This window comes from Thalassophryne amazonica, chromosome 20, assembly GCF_902500255.1.
Source record: "Thalassophryne amazonica chromosome 20, fThaAma1.1, whole genome shotgun sequence".
Taxonomy (NCBI): Eukaryota; Metazoa; Chordata; class Actinopteri; order Batrachoidiformes; family Batrachoididae; genus Thalassophryne; species Thalassophryne amazonica.
The window spans coordinates 58772125-58795622 of NC_047122.1; the positions used below are offsets into that span (position 1 = coordinate 58772125).

Consider the following 23498-nt stretch of genomic DNA (forward strand, 5'->3'; position numbering starts at 1 on the left):
TGGCAACAAAATCATAGCCTCCTTAGTGACGTTCAAAGATGAGGAATTGAGATCAAGATCAGAATCTAAATACAACAATCAGGATCTTAGATCAGCATTAAAGATGTTTGATCATGATCAAAGGTCAGTGATCAGTATAAAAGGCTATCAGCCAAGCTCAAATGTCAGTATCAAAGATCAGCAATCAAACAACAAGTGATCATGATTAAAAAAAACAGCTATTAAGATCAGAATCAAAAAGCAGTGATTAGGATCAAAGTTTAGTCATCAGTATCAAAGATCAGTGATAAGTATCAACCTTACAGAAACCAGGCTGAGATAAATGAGCAGGATTGAAAGTTTCCTATCAGAATCAAAACTTAGGAGCCATCAGTAGGATCAGTATGAGTGATCAAGATGGGATCAAGATCAAATAAAGCTGAGTGATCAACATAAAAGCTCAAAGGTTATTATGAAAGACCAGTTATGAGCGATGGGGATCAAAATCAGCCATTAGGAGCAAAGATCAGCATAACAAAAGGAGTGATTTAAATCAAAGTTTAATAATTGGCATCAAAGGTCAATGATTAGTATAAAAGATTAACATTCAGGATCAAAGTCAGCAAGTATCCATAAGTGAAAGTATCCAATCAGAATCAAATTTTGTAATCAATGATCATAATCAAAGATGGGGAATCACAAGTAATGTTCATCAACCAAGATCAAAGGCCAGGATCAAAGATGAGTCATCATGATCAAACCTCAACAATGGTGACAAAAGTTCAGGATCAAAAATCAGAATCGATATATGTATGATAGCAAACAAATCTCAATCATTAGTTTCAAAGGTCAGTAGCTCAAGTTCAAAGTTCTGTATTAAGATTAGTGATCATAATCAAAGCTCGGAAAAAAATGTCAAGAGATATAAACAGGAGTGGAGGGTGTATGTGCGCTTTTTGGGGTGGAGGGGGCATAAACTTTAATACATGTGTTTTTAATACACTTGACAGAAGTGTTCACTAAGTCTGACTACTTTCCCGTTTTCATCCAGATAGCTTGCGTTTAAAGCAACATCATTCTAAAATACTAAAAATGTAGGCTATTTTGTGGATAAAATGTTATTTTTGCACACTACGCTAGATTGCCAAACAGTGCTATAAAACATAACTATTAGGCCTAAACACAATAAATATCTTAATATATTTTATTATTTAAAATGTCACATGTTGACAAACCCTGTGTTCCAGGATGTTTTATTTATTTATTTATTTTTATTTTTTTATTTTGAACAGCGAGTGACTAACTCACAAACGATTGGGTGTGTGATCACTTTTTTTTTTTTTTTTTTTTTTTGATTGGGTGTGTGATCACACTGCCGTGAATCATTTATTCCGTCGTCATCGGATTCTCACTGTTGTTGTCCAATCAGGAGCAGCAGTCGCAGATGCCGCTTTGACAGACAGCGAGCTTGCCCAATAGCCGCCGCGCGTTGTGGGAGGGGCCTGTGTGCGCAGACACGGTGCTGTTGTTGTAGGAAGTTTGTCAAACAATGAGTTTTCATTATAACCAGGTATCGTAATAATGCTTCATTTTCTGTTTGGGCTTTGTTAAGCAGATGTTGGTAACGGTATTATTTTGTCCGAGTTCTTTGATATGTCGCTGTGGTTTGTCTGAGTTACACAAATAATCGAAAGTTAGCTATTCGTTTAAATACTGGCTGTGTTAGTGTATGTAGCTGTTAGCTACTAGCTTTCAGAGATGCCCACGCCTATATTGTAACATTTTGAAACTTTCACCCACCAAAACGACTTATTATGTTTATGTCTCAGTATTCAGTGTCTCCAGGTACGGAAGATTTATCCCAAAATGTGAGTAGTAGAAATATAGAAAACTTACAGGTTACTAACAGTGATGCCGGTAACGCGTTACTCTAATCTGACCACTTTTTTTTTAGTAACGAGTAATCTAACGCGTTAATCTTTCCAAATCAGTAATCAGATTAAAGTTACTTCTCCATGTCACTGTGCGTTACTATTATTTTTCATTGTGGGTCGATAGCAGCATTAAACTTGGTCTGTGGGCAGGAGGTCGGGGTTCGACTGAACTGCCCACTTTAAGTGAGTTGTGAGCTTTTCATCCACGGTTTTTTTGCAGCTGCTCGACTCGTCGTCGCTTAAAGCACGGTGATCAGCACACCTGCACTGAGCTTTACAAAGACATTTTTATACTTTTTTTCCTCCTTTATTTAGAGCTGAGCTGAGCCGCTCCGTATCTGCACGTTAAAACAGCTGATCCTCCGCGACGCGTCAACAACTAACACTATTTTCCACTCAAACGCACCTAAACTCTCTTTCTGAGGACCACATGATGTGAAAACACAATAAAACTTTCTAACCTGTAAATCTGGTCACGTTTTCTGCATAAATAAATGTTATCCATTCTTTGTACTCAAACGCCAAAGTAGGGGCGAATCCAGATGGAATGGGGGCGTGGGGCAGGGATGTGCCCCCCTCACAACACCCCTAGATTAAAGGTCCAGTTTTGAAGCCTTTTTTTACTACAACTACTAATACACTTAAAATAATATTAATTTCGACAAGTAAAATATTTAGAGAGAATTTAAATGTTAGAAAAATGCTAGAATGAATTTAATAGTTACATTTATAAACAATGTAGGTTTGAAATTGCAAGTTTTATATGAGGTCAAGAAAGAGGTCTTTATTTTACTTTTTATAAAACAAGTATTTATTTTCATTGAAGTCAAGAAAGGGTGACTATAAAGTAAGTTTTGGCAAAACAGGTATCATTGTCATGTTGACGTGGGTTGTTGTCGGCAGCTGGGAAAAGTAACTAAAAAAGTAACTAGTAATCTAACTTAGTTACTTTTACAATTGAGTAATCAGTAAAGTAACTAAGTTACTTTTTCAAGGAGTAATCAGTAATCAGTAATTGGATTACTTTTTCAAAGTAACTGTGGCAACACTGGTTACTAACTACTTTACAGATACCATTTTAAATACGAAGTGGATATTTTGCCGGATATGGCAAACATGCACCTAGTGCTATTAGACCGGATCTCCTTGCTGATTGGCTAGAATTACGTCATCGCAGAGGGTATTTCAACATGGTGACGTCCTCAGCATTGAGTGTTGGTGCTAATTTTTCATCTTTAAATGCAGTTTTGGGTGCCATAAAGTCGTTAGCATCGCAACAGAAAATCACCTGCCGGAGGGATTCTCGGATGCAAAAAGCAGCTCGAGGGATTTTTGGATGCTAAAAGCAGCTCAATAACATGGCATACCCATGCCCAAAATTATTTCCATTGTGTGACAAAAATTATTTCCACCGGCGCTTTTCGCCATGCAGTGGAAATAATTTCGGGCACGGTGGAAAAAATTTTTGCAGTCTTGGTAATTTTCTGTGTTGGGCGGGGATGATAAATAAAACCTGCAAATTCAAGACAGAATAAAAGCAAAAATACAGAAGGCCACATTGGCACATGTATTTATCCTGTTCTTTCTCTGTCAGTGTCATGTCTGCAAAACCTTCAATCAGTCCACCCCTGAAAATAGTGAATGGTAAAATATGGCAATTTTCAATCATGAAAATCACCAATATCGAGCTACTATCATGAATGTGAAGTAAGGAGATCTTTAATTCTGATCGCCTTTAAGTTCCCACTTGACTGCGGCTGTTCCGTTCCGTCGTGAATAAATTTAGACAGCGCTGTTTTGCCGGTGCTTCGTACGGCGAAATATCGTCCAGTTCAACTTTGCCGAGGGCTTCCCAAGATGAAAAATTAGCACCAACACTAAATTCCGAGGGTGCTGCAACTTTCAGTGCCAAGGATGTCGCCATGTTGAATTACCCTCTGCAATGACATCATTTGAACTAGCCAATCAGCAAGTAGATCTGGTCAAATAGCGCTAGGTGCATGTTTGCTGTATCCGGCAAAATATCCACTGCCATTTAAATGAGGCTCAGTATTCAACTTCTAATGCCAGCTCTTTGTCTCTCTAAAGTCACTAAAACTTAAGGCAGTGCATAGTCTTCCATGACCGGAAAATCACTTACTTTGGCTATTTGTCCGGATGCTGTGATTGGTCCGGAACACTGATTGGTCAAGCGTAATGACATCATCGTGTGACCCACTTTAAATGGACACTGGGTTTTTAATATTTTCATTACGTGTTTTTTTTTTTTGTTTTTTTTAAGTTTTGCTATTTGTAACCCTATCCCTTCCCATAACCCTAACCATAACCATCATCTCCTGTCAGCATTCGCATCAAAGGAGAAGTTTTTATGAATGGCAAAACATAATTTTTCCTTATAGATTTTCAGTTGTTTCCTCTGGTAGTTCTCTCTAAAGTTAATGTTTGGTTCTATCTTTTGGCAATGATCTTGTAAAGCTCAATCATAGCCTCGGATCATGCACGTCATGCGCTGTTGGATGGTCTTTAAGGCTCTAACGTGCTTGCACAAATATTAGTGAGCTATAAGAAATTATTTTATTCACAGGGTGAAGAAATTCAAGTCCCATGGGTCAGAGTTGGGTATAGCAAATTGGCTGTACCCGTAGGAATTGTCACACGTTGGCAATCAGCCAATCAGAGGCCTTCTGTCTTCCATATCTGTATCCACTACCTTTACTATTATGTTGGAAAACAGTATGTTCTTGGTTAAAAACACTAACGAATATTTAACTGGGAGGAATTATGTTTAGTTAGATTCATTCTTCAAAAATTCTTGAAAGGGTAGTTGTAAAACAGCTAACTGATCATCTGCAGAGGAATGGTCTATTTGAAGAGTTTCAGTCAGGTTTTAGAATTCATCATAGTACAGAAACAGCATTAGTGAAGGTTACAAATTATCTTATGGCCTCAGACAGTGGACTCATCTCTGTGCTTGTTCTGTTAGACCTCAGTGCTGCTTTTGATACTGTTGACCATAAAATTTTATTACAGAGATTAGAGCATGCCATAGGTATTAAAGGCACTGCGCTGCGGTGGTTTGAATCATATTTATCTAATAGATTACAATTTGTTCATGTAAATGGGGAATCTTCTTCACAGACTAAGGTTAATTATGGAGTTCCACAAAGTTCTGTGCTAGGACCAATTTTATTCACTTTATACATGCTTCCCTTAGGCAGTATTATTAGACGGCATTGCTTAAATTTTCATTGTTGCGCAGATGATACCCAGCTTTATCTATCCATGAAGCCAGAGGACACACACCAATTAGCTAAACTGCAGGATTGTCTTACAGACATAAGGACATGGATGACCTCTAATTTCCTGCTTTTAAACTCAGATAAAACTGAAGTTATTGTACTTGGCCCCACAAATCTTAGAAACATGGTGTCTAACCAGATCCTTACTCTGGATGGCATTACCCTGACCTCTAGTAATACTGTGAGAAATCTTGGAGTCATTTTTGATCAGGATATGTCATTCAAAGCGCATATTAAACAAATATGTAGGAGTGCTTTTTTGCATTTACGCAATATCTCTAAAATTAGAAAGGTCTTGTCTCAGAGTGATGCTGAAAAACTAATTCATGCATTTATTTCCTCTAGGCTGGACTATTGTAATTCATTATTATCAGGTTGTCCTAAAAGTTCCCTGAAAAGCCTTCAGTTAATTCAAAATGCTGCAGCTAGAGTACTAACGGGGACTAGAAGGAGAGAGCATATCTCACCCATATTGGCCTCTCTTCATTGACTTCCTGTTAATTCTAGAATAGAATTTAAAATTCTTCTTCTTACTTATAAGGTTTTGAATAATCAGGTCCCATCTTATCTTAGGGACCTCATAGTACCATATCACCCCAATAGAGCGCTTCGCTCTCAGACTGCAGGCTTACTTGTAGTTCCTAGGGTTTGTAAGAGTAGAATGGGAGGCAGAGCCTTCAGCTTTCAGGCTCCTCTCCTGTGGAACCAGCTCCCAGTTCGGATCAGGGAGACAGACACCCTCTCTACTTTTAAGATTAGGCTTAAAACTTTCCTTTTTGCTAAAGCTTATAGTTAGGGCTGGATCAGGTGACCCTGAACCATCCCTTAGTTATGCTGCTATAGACTTAGACTGCTGGGGGGTTCCCATGATGCACTGAGTGTTTCTTTCTCTTTTTGCTCTGTATGCACCACTCTGCATTTAATCATTAGTGATTGATCTCTGCTCCCCTCCACAGCATGTCTTTTTCTTGGTTCTCTCCCTCAGCCCCAACCAGTCCCAGCAGAAGACTGCCCCTCCCTGAGCCTGGTTCTGCTGGAGGTTTCTTCCTGTTAAAAGGGAGTTTTTCCTTCCCACTGTCGCCAAGTGCTTGCTCACAGGGGGTCGTTTTGACCGTTGGGGTTTTTACGTAATTATTGTATGGCCTTGCCTTACAATATAAAGTGCCTTGGGGCAACTGTTTGTTGTGATTTGGCGCTATATAAATAAAATTGATGATGAAAAATTCAGTTCGCCATGAATGAGACATCACTGAAGTCAGCGTATCTGTGAGTCCCTTTGCTGTTTTCTGGGGCATGCAAAACAAGCTGTTCTGTCCAATAACTATAGAAAAAGCAGGGAAGGAACAATTGATTTTATCATCTGTCGATTAAAAAAAAAAAGCTTTAATCATGTCTGGCCTTTTTCTGCTCAGCTTGCTGTATTGAAACACATCGGACCCCTTTAATGATGTTCACAGTGGCTCACATGACCCGTGATGCTCAGTGAAAACTGCGTTAAAATAATTAAACTTCATTTTTGTTTGAAACGTATATTCACAAAGGTATGTGGACATTTGGACACACTCCACATAAACTCTAGTGTCAGAACTGGAACCCAACTGATATGAAATGCAAATATATTACTATTGGTGTAAATTTTGCTGATATGAAAATTTATAGTTTAATAAAACATATTTAAAAAATAACTAAACAAGAAAACACTTATGCTGTTATAAATGGTGTCATTACATAGTTTGTCCAGCAAAGGGCACACTGATGACATTATGACATTGACATATGACATTGAATCCTTGAATTATTAACAATGCTCTCAAGCATGGCTTGGACCTCCATCACCCCTTGGTCACATTAGTTTCAAGAGACAGAGGCAAAGCGACCAGCTGCCATTCATTTTCAGTCTGAGTTGCCAGAATGTTGCACATATGAGTCAGGCTACAGTTTTTGATTTAGGTTTTATGGTTAAAATTGCTAATTGGTCATTTGCAGCAACAAAAATACCATTTTCTTTTCACCATATATTTTATAACATTTATATGTTTCAATGTTGTTTTATAGCAACTCAGCACTTTGATAAAGCAATGTCATTTGAAATAATTATTTTTGTTTTTTATTATAAACTGTTTTATTCTTTATTATTTTATATTTCAACAGCCAAGGGACATTTGATGATTTGTTGATTTTCAAGTATTTTAAGTTTTCAAATAATGGTCTGTTGTTAAAGTGATGGAAGGAGAGAAAAATTGTTTCCCTGGCGTATTTTCCTTCTCTGTTAGGCCTGTTATCATGGGCCGCTTTTATCAGTCTTTTATTGAAAGCCTTTTATGTTTTTCTTTTATCTGCTGGTTTTCCAGCTTGGCTCTGAAGGATAAAAATAGGTTGTATAGTATTACAAGGATATGTTCAAAGATCATTGGAATGGAAACTAGAGACCTAGCTAGTTTTTGTGAACAACAAATGATAAGGAAGGCAAGATGTATTTTGTCTTCTTCCGGACATGTGCTAGCAGGTGAATTTTCTCTGTTGCCTTCGGGTCGACGTTATGTTTCACCTGTCTGCAGGACGAATCGATTGTTAAAATCCTTTATCCCTTCTGTTATCCGTCTTTTAAATTCTTTGTGAGGTGTAGATATATAGGTATGAGGATGTATGGATGTTGTATATATATATATTTTTTTTTATCTTATTCTGTTTTTTGTTTTTGTTGTTGTTGTTGTATGTTAATGTGCCGGTATGCAGGCTGCCGAAACCAATTGCCCCTGGTGGGATGAATAAAGTTGTCTAAGTCTAAGTCATTTTTAAACAATTCCCCGCTAATCCGATTAATCATGTCGAAACCCCATCAGATTCATCGATGATCCAAATAATCGTTTGTTGCAGCCCCAATAAACACGCAAACTAACAGTTTCGACCGAATATGCTACTGACGGTGTTGGGCTCCTTCACTTTTTTCACCTTCACTAGGTTAACAGACGGTCCAGTCGTTAACTGGTAGGCATCCAATTTGTCGGTTTTATGCGATGTTGTTTAGATATTTATGGAGTACATTCATGTTCCACTTGGTTTTTCTAATCGTGTATTTAGCTACTTGGTTTGGAATGAAAAATATCTGACTTGTAATCAGCCAGTCAGAGCGCGCGTAGCATCGCAGCCGTATCCTCCCAACTACCATATACACGCACACACACACACATATATATATATATATATATATATATATATATATCTGTGTGTGTGTGTCCTGTAGTCAGGAGGATATAATAAGTTGAATTATTTATATTAAGGTTCAACTTCAACCATCAATTACATTTCTTTGTCATAAGAGTTTAACAAATACATGTTAAGAATCACTGCTGTTTTGTAAGTATTGTAAATTCTTCACTCCCTAATTATAGAGTCCCCCCAAAAAATCTGTATCATCATGCTGCATTCGGAATACCACTGGAATTCTAACCTTTTTTAGTCAAGAGTTTTTCTCTGCGCCTCTTCAACTGTTAATGTATGTGGGTGTTTCACAGTTGGTCTCAAGCTACAAAACTCCCTGTTTTCATTGTCAACTAACTGATTGATTTACAACATTAGGAAACTATTCGCAACATCATCAGTTTTGTACAGTCCAAGGTAACGTCTTCATACAGCTGCATTTCTCTGACAAGCAGCCCACTGTCCAGTTACAGTGATATAAAACAGAAAAAACTGACATTCTGCAACAAGGTTGATGTCATGCCTTGATGAATAGCTGATGATTGTTTTTGTGTCAGGACTACACTGCAGTAGTTTGTAACCAGCTGCCAACAGCACATTGTGATTTTTGTGTTTATCATACAATCCAGTGAACTATGCGCTTGCCTCTTTGAAGGGTTACCCAACAGGAAATCCACAACCTGGTGCTCCTTATGGGGAAGGAACTGGCCCCTATACACATCCTCCTTCAGCTCCATATGGAGGTGCATCAGCTCCACCAGGAGCTCCTCATGGCGGTTATGGAGTGCCAGGGCAGGGAGGGCATTATGGATCCACTGGTGGGCCGTATGGGGGACACCCTCAGGGAGGAATGTATGGACAACATGCACCTGCAGGTAACCATATCCTAAAGCTCTGTATGTTTTTGCATTTGGGAGCCTAAAGCTCAAACTCAAAGTCCACACTCACAAACTCACAGGCTTTGAGGGCTTAAGGCTGTCCAACTGACAAATTAATCAAGTGCACAAGAGTGCTTTCACACACATTTTGTGCCATTTATGCACGAGTCCACGTTTTTGCAAGGCTTCCCCAGTTCACAGTGCTGTCGCGTAAAACACAGACGACTTGGGGAATCATGGAAGCATAACAAGGGTAGGAAGAACCTGGCTGCAGGTATGCCTAAATTTACAAAGAAACACCATCCTAACAGATTTCAGGTGTTCTATAAAACAGCACACATGTAACTCACAGGAATGTGAGCCTAGGCTATATTATACACACACACATACACACACACAGTGTGTTCAGCAGTCATTTATTTGAATGTTTGCTTAGTGATGTTTTGACCAAAACAAAGAGTGAATTATTTTACAATCAGACATCCATATGATTGCAGTTCACTGGACATCAACACATGTCACCATTGATGTCAAAGGTCTGATACATTTGTTGGTACCAATAGTTGTGACAGCAAAATATAAGGCATCAAATACACAATAATGAGCAACATAGTGTCATAGAGGTAACATCAGTGTTTCTCCTACAGTACGATCATCCTAGCCTACGAGAACCACCTGAAGGTTGGAAATATTGTACTATTAATGCAAATGAAAAATACAACCAAATATCTGTTAATTTGGATGTCAGTAATAATTTTAGCAGGTCTGCAGTGCTTTGATTATGGGTTTCTCTCTCACACAGTCTTCTACGGAGGAACTATTTCAAGTGATTTGATGTGGCAGTAATTGGCTTATTATTTGTTTTTTTTATCTTATCAGCATTCAGCTAACAGCAGTACAATGTTAAAAACTGTTAAATATCATTCTGTCTGTATCAGAGTGAGGTGTCAGAATCTGACATCTACTCCACAAATTTTGACTTCTATCAACATACCAAAACTCAGATGTTACCCTCCACCTTTGATTATACTTTTGCATTGCAGATGTTTCTTTCATCAACCTCTCTGTCAGTATTAAGACACCTTCTCGATAACTCCTGTTTCCCACCATACATCTGTGCTGCTAAAGGCAATGTGTCATTTAAAAAAAGATGGAAAAGTTTTTGTTTCTGAAGGTGATCTGCGTCATGGGCTTTTTGGACGGCATCTTATATCGGCCACTGTGCAGCTCCTGAATAAGGGTTGCTCATTTGTGGCCTGTGGGCCATGGTTGGCCCAGCCTCCTTTTGTGTGGACATGCTTTACCGGGGTGTCTGGACTTAAACTTTGTCAAAAAAGAAAGTGTGGGTGCTCACTTAACCTGAGATCTGTCTGTGACGACTAAGGGGAAATATAACAGTAAATATGCACATCAAATTCTGGTTCTACCCAAATATATTGTTTGCACCCATGTACTTGGTAATGAGGAGGCAGGCCTGAAAATATTTCTCGGGGAGACGCTGAACTTGATATGTCGTATTTCAAATCCTAGCGGCCTCATGCACTGAGTCACTCTCCAGTTGATATGAATTAAGTCTGCTGGGTTTCAAGGTTTAGCCCTGGGCGCTGGGGGGACATTTAGATTCAGCGTACATCGCTGAACATGAGGAGTTTGTACTTACACTCTTCACTGCTTCTCCCTGCTTCCCCTTTTCTTCCTCCTTCACTCCCTGATGTGATGGTGGATAGAAAACAACTTTTGCATTGCCGGTGTGTGGCTCACACTGATATGTACAGACAGGGTTCACCTTTTAGCCCCTCAGCACGATTACATGGGCAGAGTGATGACTCCGCTAATACCGAATGAGGGTTAAACAAAGCGTGAGACAAATGACTAAAGTGTACGAGTGTGTATGTGTGTGATTATGCCGTTTCTTGTAGCAGCGAAATCAGAAGTTGATAGCCTGTGTTGCCATTAATCCCAGCGGTGATGGAATCCATCAGGTCCCGGCGTAAAGCGTCACCTGGTCTCCTTTCCTCATTCGTATTCCTGACAATTGGTTCTCCCTCCTCTCCTGCCACCATATTTTCTAACCGTCTGTCTCCTCTTCCATGTATTTAGTTCCTGGCCTCTCGCCCATGACTTGTCTCCGTTGCTGACATCACGTTTTTATTGAGCCTTGTCCTTGCCACGGCCAGTGACTTGTGAAACTCTGCTGGTGGTGGTACAATTAAAGTTAGAGAAGCTGTAATCTACAGCAGGCTACCAACACATTTCTTACTTGTAATAATAATAATAATGTTGGACATTTTGTTTCATGTATGTACAGGGTGATCCCCAAAAAACAAAACAAAACAGGACCCATAAAAATTGTAATAATTTGTACAATGACATAACAGGCCCAGATGCCTATTTATCCAACAAATCAGACAATTTGGAGCATATTTAGGAAAGAACATGACTTTTATGCAAAGCGACCAAGATAACTGAAACTTTGAGGATTGATTGTACACAGAATGAAGTTTACTGTGAGTCCAGCAAATTCCTTGAAATTTGCTGGACCTTTGTAGGATTTATTACAATTTTTATGGGTTCTGGGTTTTTTTTGCTTGGGGGAGGGGTCACCCTGTAGCTGTAAAGTTATTTAAATTTTGTTTGAATGTATTTGCTGTGATTTTATGCATTACAAGCTGGGGTACATGGTGCTACCCGGGTTAACCTCTTTTAGACATAAGCCAAATGTCAATCATTTTAATCAAAACAATTGCCCAACATTTGTTTTTGTAATGCTGATGTCTTATAAATATAATAGTTAATGGGCTAAAGTTTGTCCAGCACAACTGTAAGAGGTGGACTTCCCAAACTTAGTGGAAATACTTGGTTAAAAGACAAACACATTTGATGTCTTTCATGCAGACTTTGTTTTGCAATCAAATTTAGAACAAAATTACACACAAAGGGTAGGTAACAGTAAATGTAAATATCAATTAATCAAACTTGAGGTAGTGGTGTATTTCACTGTTTTTACATTGCAATTTTACAAACATAAAATGGATGTATTCAGACAGGAAGGCAAACTGTGTTGTACAGGACAGTCAGGTGCTTAACAGTTGAGAACATAAAGTAGCTGAAGAAAGGGATTAAATAAACAGAGATGGCCAACACGTATACAGGGCTGGAAATTTGAATCTGCCTGGTCATACCCACAGCCTCAGCCTAAGCATGCTGTTGTTTTGCTGAGTGTGCTGTAGAAAGGGATTAAATAAACAGAGATGGCCAACACATATACAGGGCTGGAAATTTGAATCTGCCTGGTCATACCCACAGCTGGCTATTTTGGGGGTAATTTTCAGTTAATCTCTTAAAAAAATGGTACCAGTTTGTTCCCCATGTCATGAGGATTCAGAATGTATATAGTTTTTAGGGCTACTTATTATAGTTTGGGAGTTTATCCCGGACAGACAAACGTAGCCCTTTATGTATATAGATTTTCTGAAATCTGCAGCTTCATAATGCAAAAGTGTAAAATTAATTTGAGCACAAATGTGTGGTGTATTGATTATTATTATTATTATTGTTGCTGTTATTATATAATCATGCTTCTTTTTGGGCAACACCATGATTTAGTAATAATACATGTAAATCATCAGTTTTATTGCAAGTTTTTGTTAGACAAGCCAATGGTTGGATACATAAACATTTATACCAAAGGGGGCATTACTTTGGCAATCCATACTCTTGGGGTTTATATTTTTATTTAATTTATATCGATTTATAGAGATTTGCTTGCAGTTTAAGTTTAAGCTACATGATTTTAGAAATTTTAATCTAAAGCCTGAATTAGTTTTTGTGTTTAAAATGGCAAAGCCCAAGGGGGTAAATACTTTTGTAAGGCACTGCAAATCAAAATTGGCTTTGGGCTCATGTGCTAACATAAAGACCAATGCAAACAGAACAGCATGTGCTTCCAACACTGTTGCAAAAACATAACAATCGCAGATCAGCTTAATGGATCATATCAGTTGACACAACAGATGAAGAAAATGTAAAACTGTGTCAGAAACAAATACAGAATTAATTGTTCTGGCAATGTGAGTCATCAAGTTCAACATAAATCTCCCTCCATTATATTCCATCTGAATACTCTTATTTTTCTTTCTTTTTGAATAGGAAACATTCCCCCTGGTGTTAACCCAGAGGCTTACCAGTGGTTTCAGAGTGTTGATACTGACCACAGTGGCTTTATCAACCTGAAAGAGCTGAAGCAGGCGCTTCTCAACTCCAACAGCTCTTCCTTCAATGATGAGACCTGCCTCATGATGATCAGTAAGTCTGTTCAAGATGAATTCAACCCTGCATTTTTGTTGAAATATTTAGAAGTCCTCCAGAGTTCTTTTGATAGGCAGAATTTAAAATAAGTCCATAAAATATTTTCACAGATGTACTTGGTCAGAATAAACTATGCCTAATGTTGAGTGTCAGAGAAGAGAAATAATCTTTTTTTTATGTGTCCAAACCCCTAAGATTGGGTCAGTGATCACATGAAGATGATTCTGGATGAATAAATAAAATGACTTCTGCAAGGAACCTTTGTTTTCTTGGTGCCTGTTCAGTTTTGGAAAATCCAAACATTCCAGGAGTAATTCCATGATAATAAAACAATGTGAGTCTTTACTTTAAGAAGCGTGTGCGTTCTGAAAGACACTGAACAAGACGGATTCCAGAATGCCGTTCAAAAGTCAAAGTACACTGCTAGCTACATATAGTATGCTGACATTAGCATCATAGAACCAAAGAAATGAAGTAGACCTTTAATTGGCATAAAGTATTGCAGAAAATGGAAACAGAAGGATGGCGACGGACACGACTAATAAATAGAGGCCATTAGAAAATCTGTTGGGTACAAACTCCTGATAAGGTTTGGACACACACACACACACGAAATAAAGAAATTTAGAAAATTGGCTTTTCAGGGCAGATTTTGCAGCATGGCTTAAACTGGTGACTGTGTTCTATGTTACAATAAATATTTGGGCCAAATTATCTCTAACCCTCAGCCCCTTATTTATTTATTCTTAGGGTTCATTCCGACTGTCATTAAAAAGTCTTAAATCTATCTTTCTTTAAGCTGTTGAAACCCTGTAGTTCACCCAAAGGTTTTGTAGGATACCAGAGAGAGAGCTTCATCTATACCTTTAGGGTGTAGGCCTTTTAAGATTGAAAGACGCTTGGAAAGAGCTTATGGACTCATGAGGTCCCTAAGCAGAAGTGTCTTAGCATATTTACATATCTTTGCAGGAGAATGAAGATTGAAATGTTGAGGGTTCTGTTACTTACTGTCTGGTTGTGAGACTTTGACATGAACCGGTAACTTAAAGGAGTGACTGAATGTCTTTGATAGCAGGTCTCTTCAGGGCAGCTTGAGGTACCATTGGAAGGACTTTGTGTAAGATTTACAGTTACTTAGGAAGTGTCAGATGGGGTGTACCACTTGCATTGGGAGGAAATGTCGACTGTGACATTTTGGCCATATAGCAGTCTTCTCTGGGCATGATAGCATGCAGGTACCTCAGTGCTGAGGACACCAGCAGATGGTAAAGGCCAAGGAGAAGCCTGTGTTTCACCTGGATATGACGGATGGTTACAGTCAGGTGGTTTGGTGTTGGAGGGACTGGTTGTCTGCCTGTGTAGTTACCACCAAGGACCCAAGAAGGTTCAGTCAATCATGAACCGACCTGTGACTAGGAATTTTTAAAAGCCCCATGTTACATTTTGATACTTTTATATGCTGTGCTGAGTACTTGATGTAGTTAACATTTTTTACACCAACACTATAGTTGTCGTAGAAATGAACGTGCAGTGTTTTGTATTTACTCTTAGATATGTTCGACAAGACACGGTCTGGTCATATGGACCTCTTTGGATTCACAGCCCTGTGGGACTTCATGCAAAGGTGGAGAGCGATGTTCCAGCAGTATGACAGTGACCGGTCAGGCTACATCAACGGCACAGAGCTACACCAAGGTACGTCTGTCTGTCTGTCCGCAGGAGATGCTACAGTTCATCTGATTATTTTGTCATTTACGAGGTCTGTTAGAAAAGTATCCGACCTTATTAATTTTTTCAAAAACCATATGGATTTGAATCACGTGTGATTGCGTCAGACAAGCTTGAACCCTCGTGCGCATGCGTGAGTTTTTCCACGCCTGTTGGTTGCGTCATTCGCCTGTGAGCAGGCTTTGAGTGAGGAGTGGTCCACCCCCTCGTTGTTGTTTCATTGCCAGGAAATGGCGGAATGATTTGGGCTTTTTTTCCATCAGAATTTTTTCAGAAACTGTTAGAGACTGGCAGCTGGAAACCATTAGAAAAATTTATCTGGCTTTCGGTGAAAATGTTACGGGCTTGGCAGAGAATAAGGAATGTTACTGTCACTTTAAGGATGGCCTGGACATGCCAGAACATGTCCCGTGAGGCTTAATCACGGCGTTGCTTTGCGCCATGCGGCACCGCCGCGACGCGCGGAATTCCTCCGCACGTCTGTCTCAATGTGCCGAAAAAGTGCTGATGTCCACGTCTTTTCACAATTCCTGTGCTAGTCAGACGACGTCCCGGATAAAACACAGCGTCCAGTTTGGAAATGAACGGCACATTCCACTGTTACAGGAGTTTTTGTCATGGAAAGAGGAGCGGAGGCTTCGCGCGTTGCGGCGGTGCCGCATGGCGCACAGCAACGCCGTGATGAAGCCTCACGGGACATGTTCTGACATGAAACTGTGGATGTGCCTGGCCTGGGCACATCCACAATTTCTCGGATAATCACTCGATGGAAAAACCACCGACAGCTGTCTGAACGCCATCTCAAAGCCGTCCTGTGAGACCAAAACCGAGGTGGTTTTGTCTCACTCCAGTAGCAAATCCATCGTAACGCGCGAAGCCTCCGCTCGGTTTTCCATGACAAAATCTCTTGTTAAAACTGAAATCTGCCGGAAAATGGTTGATGTCCAGCTCTTGTGATAACCAGAGAAATGGCACACGATGGTCACGGATCCAGACAGCCATCCATTTAGAAATGAAATGGTCGTTCAGCCTGTCGATGGCGGCTTCGGAGCACGGCACGCCCCACAGCCGCTGGGGGCCGTCCTTAAAGCGACAGTAACACTCCTTATTCTCTGCCAAGCCCGTAACATTTTCACCGAAAGCCAGATAAATTTTTCTAATGGTTTCCAGCTGCCAGTCTCTAACAGTTTCTGAAAAACGTCTGATGGGAAAAAAAGCCCAAATCATACCGCCATTTCCTGGCAACGAAACGACGACGAGGGGGCTGGACCACTCCTCACTCAAAGCCTGCTCACAGGCGAATGACGCAACCGACAGGCGTGGAAAAACTCACGCATGCGCACGAGGGTTCAAGCTTGTCTGACGCAATCACACGTGATTCAAATCCATATGGTTTTTGACAAAAATAATAAGGTCGGATACTTTTCTAATAGACCTCGTAGTTTGCAAATTACATCTAAAGTGTTGTGAAAATGCATTTGTCCTCCTGATTTCTTCAGTTTATTTACATGTCTCATTGAAGTTGTCTTAGGCTAAATTTTTGTCTGAGGCAACAGTTTTCTGATAATTAATTTCATAAAGAGAAATAATTTTCTCACACTATGTGAAAGCACGGCAGCGTTTTAAGGCCATATTAAGTTTTTTTGTTTGTTTGTTTTGATTTTTAAGACTTTGAGAGTAAAGTCATAATATTATGAGAATAAAGTTGTAATTTTATGAGAAAATACTCATAATATTACCAGAATAAATGTAATATATTGTGAATAAACTTGTAATTTTATGAGAATAAAGACGTAATTTTATCAGAGAAAAACTCTGCATTTGAAAATGAGATCTGTGGAGTGCTTTAAGTTGTACTTCAGTATAGGTTTTACAGATAAGCAAATACTACTTCTTTTGGTCCATCTGCACCACATTATCATTAGTATCAAAACTTTGAAAAGAATATGCAAGAAAATGGGTCTTTTTTGGAGGAAAAACCACACGGACTTCGTCTGTAGTTCCGGCGATTATCGCAGGGTTATTGTTTCTCGTATAAATACAACTTTAAGTTTTTTCTCATAAAATTATGACTTTATTCTCATAATATTACAAGTTTTTTTCTCATAAAATTGACTTTATTTTCGTAATATTCCGACTTTATTCTCGTAGTCTACCAAAAAAAAAGCTAAACTTAATGTGGCCCTAAAACGTCATCGTATGAAAGGGTAACTGTCTTAATGAATTGAATTGCTGGTTGCATCAACCTGACCAGCAGCAACAGCAGCCAGATACTTCCAGTAAGTTGAAACGGGTCTTTCACATCACTGTGGTGGAATTTTAGTCCACTCTTCTTTTAGGAAATGTTTTAATTTCTGTGACATTGGAGGGATTTCCGGCACAACCCACCAGGGTTTGCCGCAGCATCCGAATGAGTTCACTCAGCACTTTGACTCTAAACTTTGATTTCTTTTGAGCCTTTCATATGTGGAGTTGCTCTTATGTGTTTGGCTTCTCCAGCAGAATTTATTTGTCCATTAATTATGGCAACGCCCTGAAACGGCAGTGAAACCCCACACCGTCACACTGCCACCACGCTACGTGACTGCAAGTGTGTTTGGTGTGTTGTTTTGTTTGGTTAGTGACAGCTGTAACAGGATTCCCGTCTTCTAGAGCATTCTGTAAAAGATTCTCCAAACAGGTTTTGACAGGGATCAAGGTCTGTGTTCTTCTGGGTCGGCAGTGGGTTTTGAGCTGCCACTTTACCCAGTGGATCGTGAGACATGAACAGTGGCCTCCATTGTGGTGAGAAACACCTGCAGGTTATAATTATTATTTATTTTATTTTTTAAACTGGCTGAATGAGTTGGTTCAGTGGCGTTGAAGGTTTGATACTTCTGGAAAGGCTCACTATTATCCCAACTTTTCTCTGTTTGGAGAAAATGCTCCTACAGCTTGAGAAATAGCTTTTCAGCCCCTCTCACACACATATATTTCAATTAAATCCCAACTCATAAATCTTCAGGTCGATTTAATTGGGCGATATGAGATACTTGCAGATGAATGGCCGTTGGTGTTTATAACAGCCAATAAATGACAATTTCAGATTAAGAGACGGAAGATCGGCTGCTTCATGAGGGTTATCGTTGCATAATTTGTCCACCAGATGGTGCTCTGCCCCTCCCCTTTTGTCAACATGTTTGTGGAACACAATCAGTTTACGGTTGAAGACTGAGCAACATAGAAATCACTTGTGTTCGTGGTTGCTAGTCATCATGTTAAACACAAAACAGGGTTGGATTTAATGCTGTCCCTCTTTTTGGAACAAGAAAAACAGCAATAAATTTTAATAGATTTTACATGTACATGGGTTCCTGTGGATGCAGAATCTTTCTCGACATTTGTGCGGGTTATCAACAAAAGCTAACTAGAGGTTTGCAGGATGAACGACATGAAGTCCGCCGGTATGGATGAGGGGTTGATGCTGATACTCAACATTTGTATGGTTATCGTATTGGTCATTTGTGAAGCCAGTTTGCAAATAAGACGTTTTGTTATAAAATGCATAACTTTGACTCTGTTTTTGTGTGAATGTCATGTTTAAAGGTTGTGGAATGAATCATGAAAATTCAGTAAGGTGTAACTTATATATTGTATTCCAATTCTAAGGTGGAACTACGCTAGTATACTAAGGTATATCTAAATATCTAAAAAGGAAGAGTAAAATAGAAGAGTAGAAAAGAGTAGAGTAGAGCCACTTAGGTGCCTGGTCTTGAGAACCAGGGATGGTAAGTTGAAAAGCTTTTTTTATCCCATGGAAACTCTCCCTACCCACCCAAGCGGCTCAAGAAAAAAGTATATATAATAATAAATAATAAGACTTAAGAAAGATAAGACATCATATATATATATATATATATATATATATATTAAGGGTAATAAACAACATATACAATAAATATGGTACTATATAATATACAGGAGTAGGTGTTGAAACCTAAATATTAATACAGGAGAAGATTTGGTCATGGTCATGGTATTTTATTATAGAAACAGAAGCTATGATGTAATGTGTATTGTTATCTATCTAAAGTAACTATGCTAGCATACTATAGGAAAATAAAAAGCATAATCTATATGCTATCAAATGGAAACCTAAGAACTAAGGTACTATATGTTGATATCTTTAAAAAGAACACATAAGCTGATGAATCATTAAAAATCTACACCATGTAAAATAAAATTGTAAATAATGAAAATAAGCTAGTTCTAGTTAGAAGAGCTAAATTAGCCGTTAATAAGCCAACCGTACCAAGCAAGCTAACAAGATAAACAAAAACAGTAATAAGTATATAAAGTATAATAGCGTAGTTAAACCTACAATAATGATCTGTGTTTTTGAAATTTTGACTTTTTTTTTATGCAAGCAAATATCGTTTTCAAGTATCGGTTATCGGTCTTCTACATGAATAATAATCTTTACGTATTCTGTTTAGAGTCAACTGTCATCACTGTCAGAGCACAGTGTGGCGTTCCATCACAGGAGTTTTAGCTCTTTTTTTTTTTTTTAATACATAGCAGTCTTTTATATTCATGTTGTTCAGATTCTGTTTATGTCTGAAAACAAGTTTACATTCAAACAGCACTATGTCATGCTGTCTTGCTGAGGACTCATTACAAAGACAACATGACATTTCTTTGATTTGAGAATCATCAAATATCGAAATCAGAGCTGATTTAAAAAAAATTGACTTTTTTTTCTAAAAAGTCATATTTGATTTTTTTTTCAATTTAAATCAACTTTTATTGATTTTAAATCAGCTTTTTTTTCATTTTTATTTAACTCTCTTTTCTGAATGAGACTATACAGATATCATTCGTTATAATCTTTATTGACATGTTAAAACATAAAGGTGCACATACAATATGTACAAGTACCATTAATTATTGGTACTAATTTCATATTTTGGTGACGTTTTAAGTAGTGATTTCTAAAATAAATATATATATATATATATATATATATATATATTTTTTTTTTTTTTTTTTTTTTACCCAGGCCTAAGTGATATTGTCTGTTTAAAAATTGACTCGTGTTTGTTTTATGTTAAATTTTATTGAAACAAAAATAGACTGTCAGTTTTTTGTTTGTTTTGTTTATTTGTTTAAAACAGTAATCTTGCACCAATTTCTCAAAGAAGGCTAGAACAAAGAATATCCTTGAAGGCAGATTCCTTCATGTTTTATTGTCCTTTCAGCGCTCACCCAGATGGGATACCACCTGAGTCCCCAGTTTGCTGAGGCACTCGTGCGCCGCTTCAGTGTACGAGGCGGGCGACCCGGCATCCAAATGGACAGCTTCATCCAGGTGTGTGTCCAACTCCAGAGCATGACCCAGGCCTTCAGGGAGAGGGACACAAACATGTCAGGCAACATACGTATGAGCTACGAAGATTTCCTCTGCGGCACCATCACCAGGCTCATGTGACACCCCCCCTCTACGTGGATGCACCGTGTGGCATCTCACATTCAGGTCAAATTGTGCCCACCTTCCTCTGCTCTCCTGATATGTGTGCATATCTGTCAGGATACGTTGATTCTGGACTTTGTGCTGTAAATGCAGAACATCAAATGCCACGGCCATTCATAACGTAATATTTGTCACAGGTTTCACCACAGATCTGCAGAGAAAAAAACAAAAAAACATCGCCTGTGGGTTGATAACACGTCACCACACTGGTGCATCTAAACAACCAAAATAGTTAATATGCCTTAATTTTGTTCATTGATGTCAAACTGCGTGTGCTTGCACAACCAGAAGGATTTCTCACTGGTTTATGTTCATTTAGGGAAGTCTGACAAAATTGCACCAGTGCCAATTTCCTCAGTTCTTCACGTGAAATTTTCAACTTTTTAAATTGGGTTGATCTGTGTAAACATTCCATTTAAACTGACATGCAGCCGCATGTGAACAAGAATTCAAAATATTCACATTGTTTTGAATTCTTGTTCACAGAATCATTTTTAACAGATCCAACTTGTATTTCCATGCATCAAGTGCATGTGTTGACTACTTGGTGTTGCAGCTGCATCAAACATGGGTCACAGTATTTTTAATGCCAGTACAGTCCAACAGTCACGATTCGTGGTATGTTGTTAATTTGTAACAAATTATGAATTATTATTGTAAACTATATCAATCCTGTCTAAATTCCTAAACATTCCCACTATGCTTTCCAGTTGAACCCAGTGGATTAGAGGTTGGCCAGTACATTTTATACAGCATTTTCCAGAGTATACGTATTTGCATATCTGTATTATCTTCTCATTAATTTGGGATTTTTGTGCATTGCTGTAATGTAATTTTTTTTATTATTGGAATTTATTTTTTCGTGATTGGAGTTTATTTTGTTGAGTGCATTACTCCTGGGAAAGTGCTCTATACATATATATATATATATATATATATATATATATATATATATATAATATATATATATATATATATATATATATATATATATATATATATATATATATATATATATATATACACACACACACACGTAGTTATTACAATTGTTATAATTAGACATACAAGGCAATGGAGTATAATTTAAAAAAAAAAAATTGACTTATGCTCTGGAAAATATGGTATTCCTAACAGCTAAAATTGTATATTCTGAAATCTACAACCATGCCAAAAACTAATAATGTCTGTGTTTTTGTCATACTTGTGTGTTTAGTCCATTATTGACTATATTATTTTACTGTAAGGTGCATTCAGGTACGTAGGCATCCAAAAGCTTTTTAACCAGTCCCAATGCTTACGTATCTGAATGGAACAGTAACACGGCTTTTGTTATTTTGCCTCCGTATACTACAGTGTTGGAGATTAAATGAAATAATCACTGTGGTTGACGTAGACTTTTAGAACAGAAATATCACATTCACAGTTCAGGCCTTCCAGCTAATAGAACCTCCATTTTCAAAGGTCATCAGGAATTGGATGAACTGGAAATGAGGATTAATGTTGAAACAAAATCATCACTTGTGCAGCCAGTTTTCTTGACACAACATAGGAGATAGTAGAGAAGCTTGAATCTTCGACTGGACTGGGTTGCTTGACGTGAGGACGTTTCACTGCGAATCGCAGAAGCTTCCTCAGATAAAAATCTTGCTGTGGTAGTCTGACTTCTGTCTTGACTCTTGCAGAGGAGAAGGAGTGAAGTTTGACAGAGGAGTGAAGGAGGCATTTTATGTGAAACTTAGGAGATAAACATTTCTAAGTCACTGAATATGTCTTGATTTCATTTGCGTTAATCATTAAGAAATACAGACAGCATGGTTAAGTTTTGAAAGGTTAATCATTAGGTCAAAGTCATGTCTGTTTCTAATCTAATTTGGTCAATCCTGGGAATTGCCTGTAAAGGGCCCTTTGGATCCATTTGTGTGTCAAGTGCATGGATTTCCTCTGGTTTCCTCCTATTACTAAAACACACACACAAAAAACTTTTTTTTTTTTTTTTTTTTATATCTTAGTGCTCATTATTCATCCAGTGACCACGGCAGTGTGTGTAGATATGTAGTTCCGCGGGTGCTTCTAGTGTATCAGATTTTTCTAAAAATGTCTGGCATGGGGCCAAATGCAGAGACTAATTTCCCAAAGGGGATTATTAAAGTATGAATTATTATTAAATAACATCCTGTATAGGCCCTTTGGGCTGGTACTTATCACCGAATATTGTAGTGTGAAGTGGATGAAAATCTATGACTCCCCCTGGACAGTATTCCAGGCATTCGTAGGTTACCTCCCCAACCAAGGCCAGGACACATTTTCAGATGGGATCACCAGTATTAGGAGATGATTCTTCTTATCCAAGGGCACAAGTGGGTAGCACACACCTGGAATCGAACCCAGTCTATATATTAGCAGTCTAATTCCAATCCCACAGACCCACCTGCTCTTTGCAGTCGGGTCACGGACAAAGAAGTGATTTTAAACATAATTTGGACCAAACCTGGCACACACATGTACGTGGATTCCAGAATGTTCCTGGCAGCGTTAGCCAAAGGTCAAACATTCAGTGAACCATCAAGGTCTTTGGTGTCAAAGGTTAGATATGCACCAGGTAATGAATTGTCTTGTTATCCAGGAAATTCTGTCTTAAAGCAGGTGAAGGTGTCCTTAT

The 23498-nt window shown here is 38.4% G+C and overlaps 1 protein-coding gene across 1 annotated transcript; it reads left to right on the forward strand.

Annotated features, from left to right (window-relative positions):
- The first annotated feature begins 1444 nt into the window (after positions 1-1444).
- Positions 1445-21181, forward strand: pef1 (penta-EF-hand domain containing 1). Its single transcript, XM_034161091.1, has 5 exons — positions 1445-1549; positions 9069-9288; positions 13441-13596; positions 15151-15294; positions 20565-21181. The coding sequence occupies exons 1-5, from the start codon at positions 1529-1531 to the stop codon at positions 20792-20794; spliced, it is 771 nt and encodes a 256-aa protein (XP_034016982.1). The 5' UTR covers positions 1445-1528; the 3' UTR covers positions 20795-21181.
- The last annotated feature ends 2317 nt before the right edge of the window (positions 21182-23498 follow it).

Excerpts from the sequence above, each read along its gene's own strand:
- pef1 (XM_034161091.1), top strand. The coding sequence starts at position 1,529 with ATGAGTTTTCATTATAACCAG. Across the intron at positions 13,597-15,150 it reads GACCTGCCTCATGATGATCA|ATATGTTCGACAAGACACGG; the intron begins GTAAGTCTGTTC and ends ATTTACTCTTAG. Across the intron at positions 15,295-20,564 it reads CGGCACAGAGCTACACCAAG|CGCTCACCCAGATGGGATAC; the intron begins GTACGTCTGTCT and ends TTGTCCTTTCAG.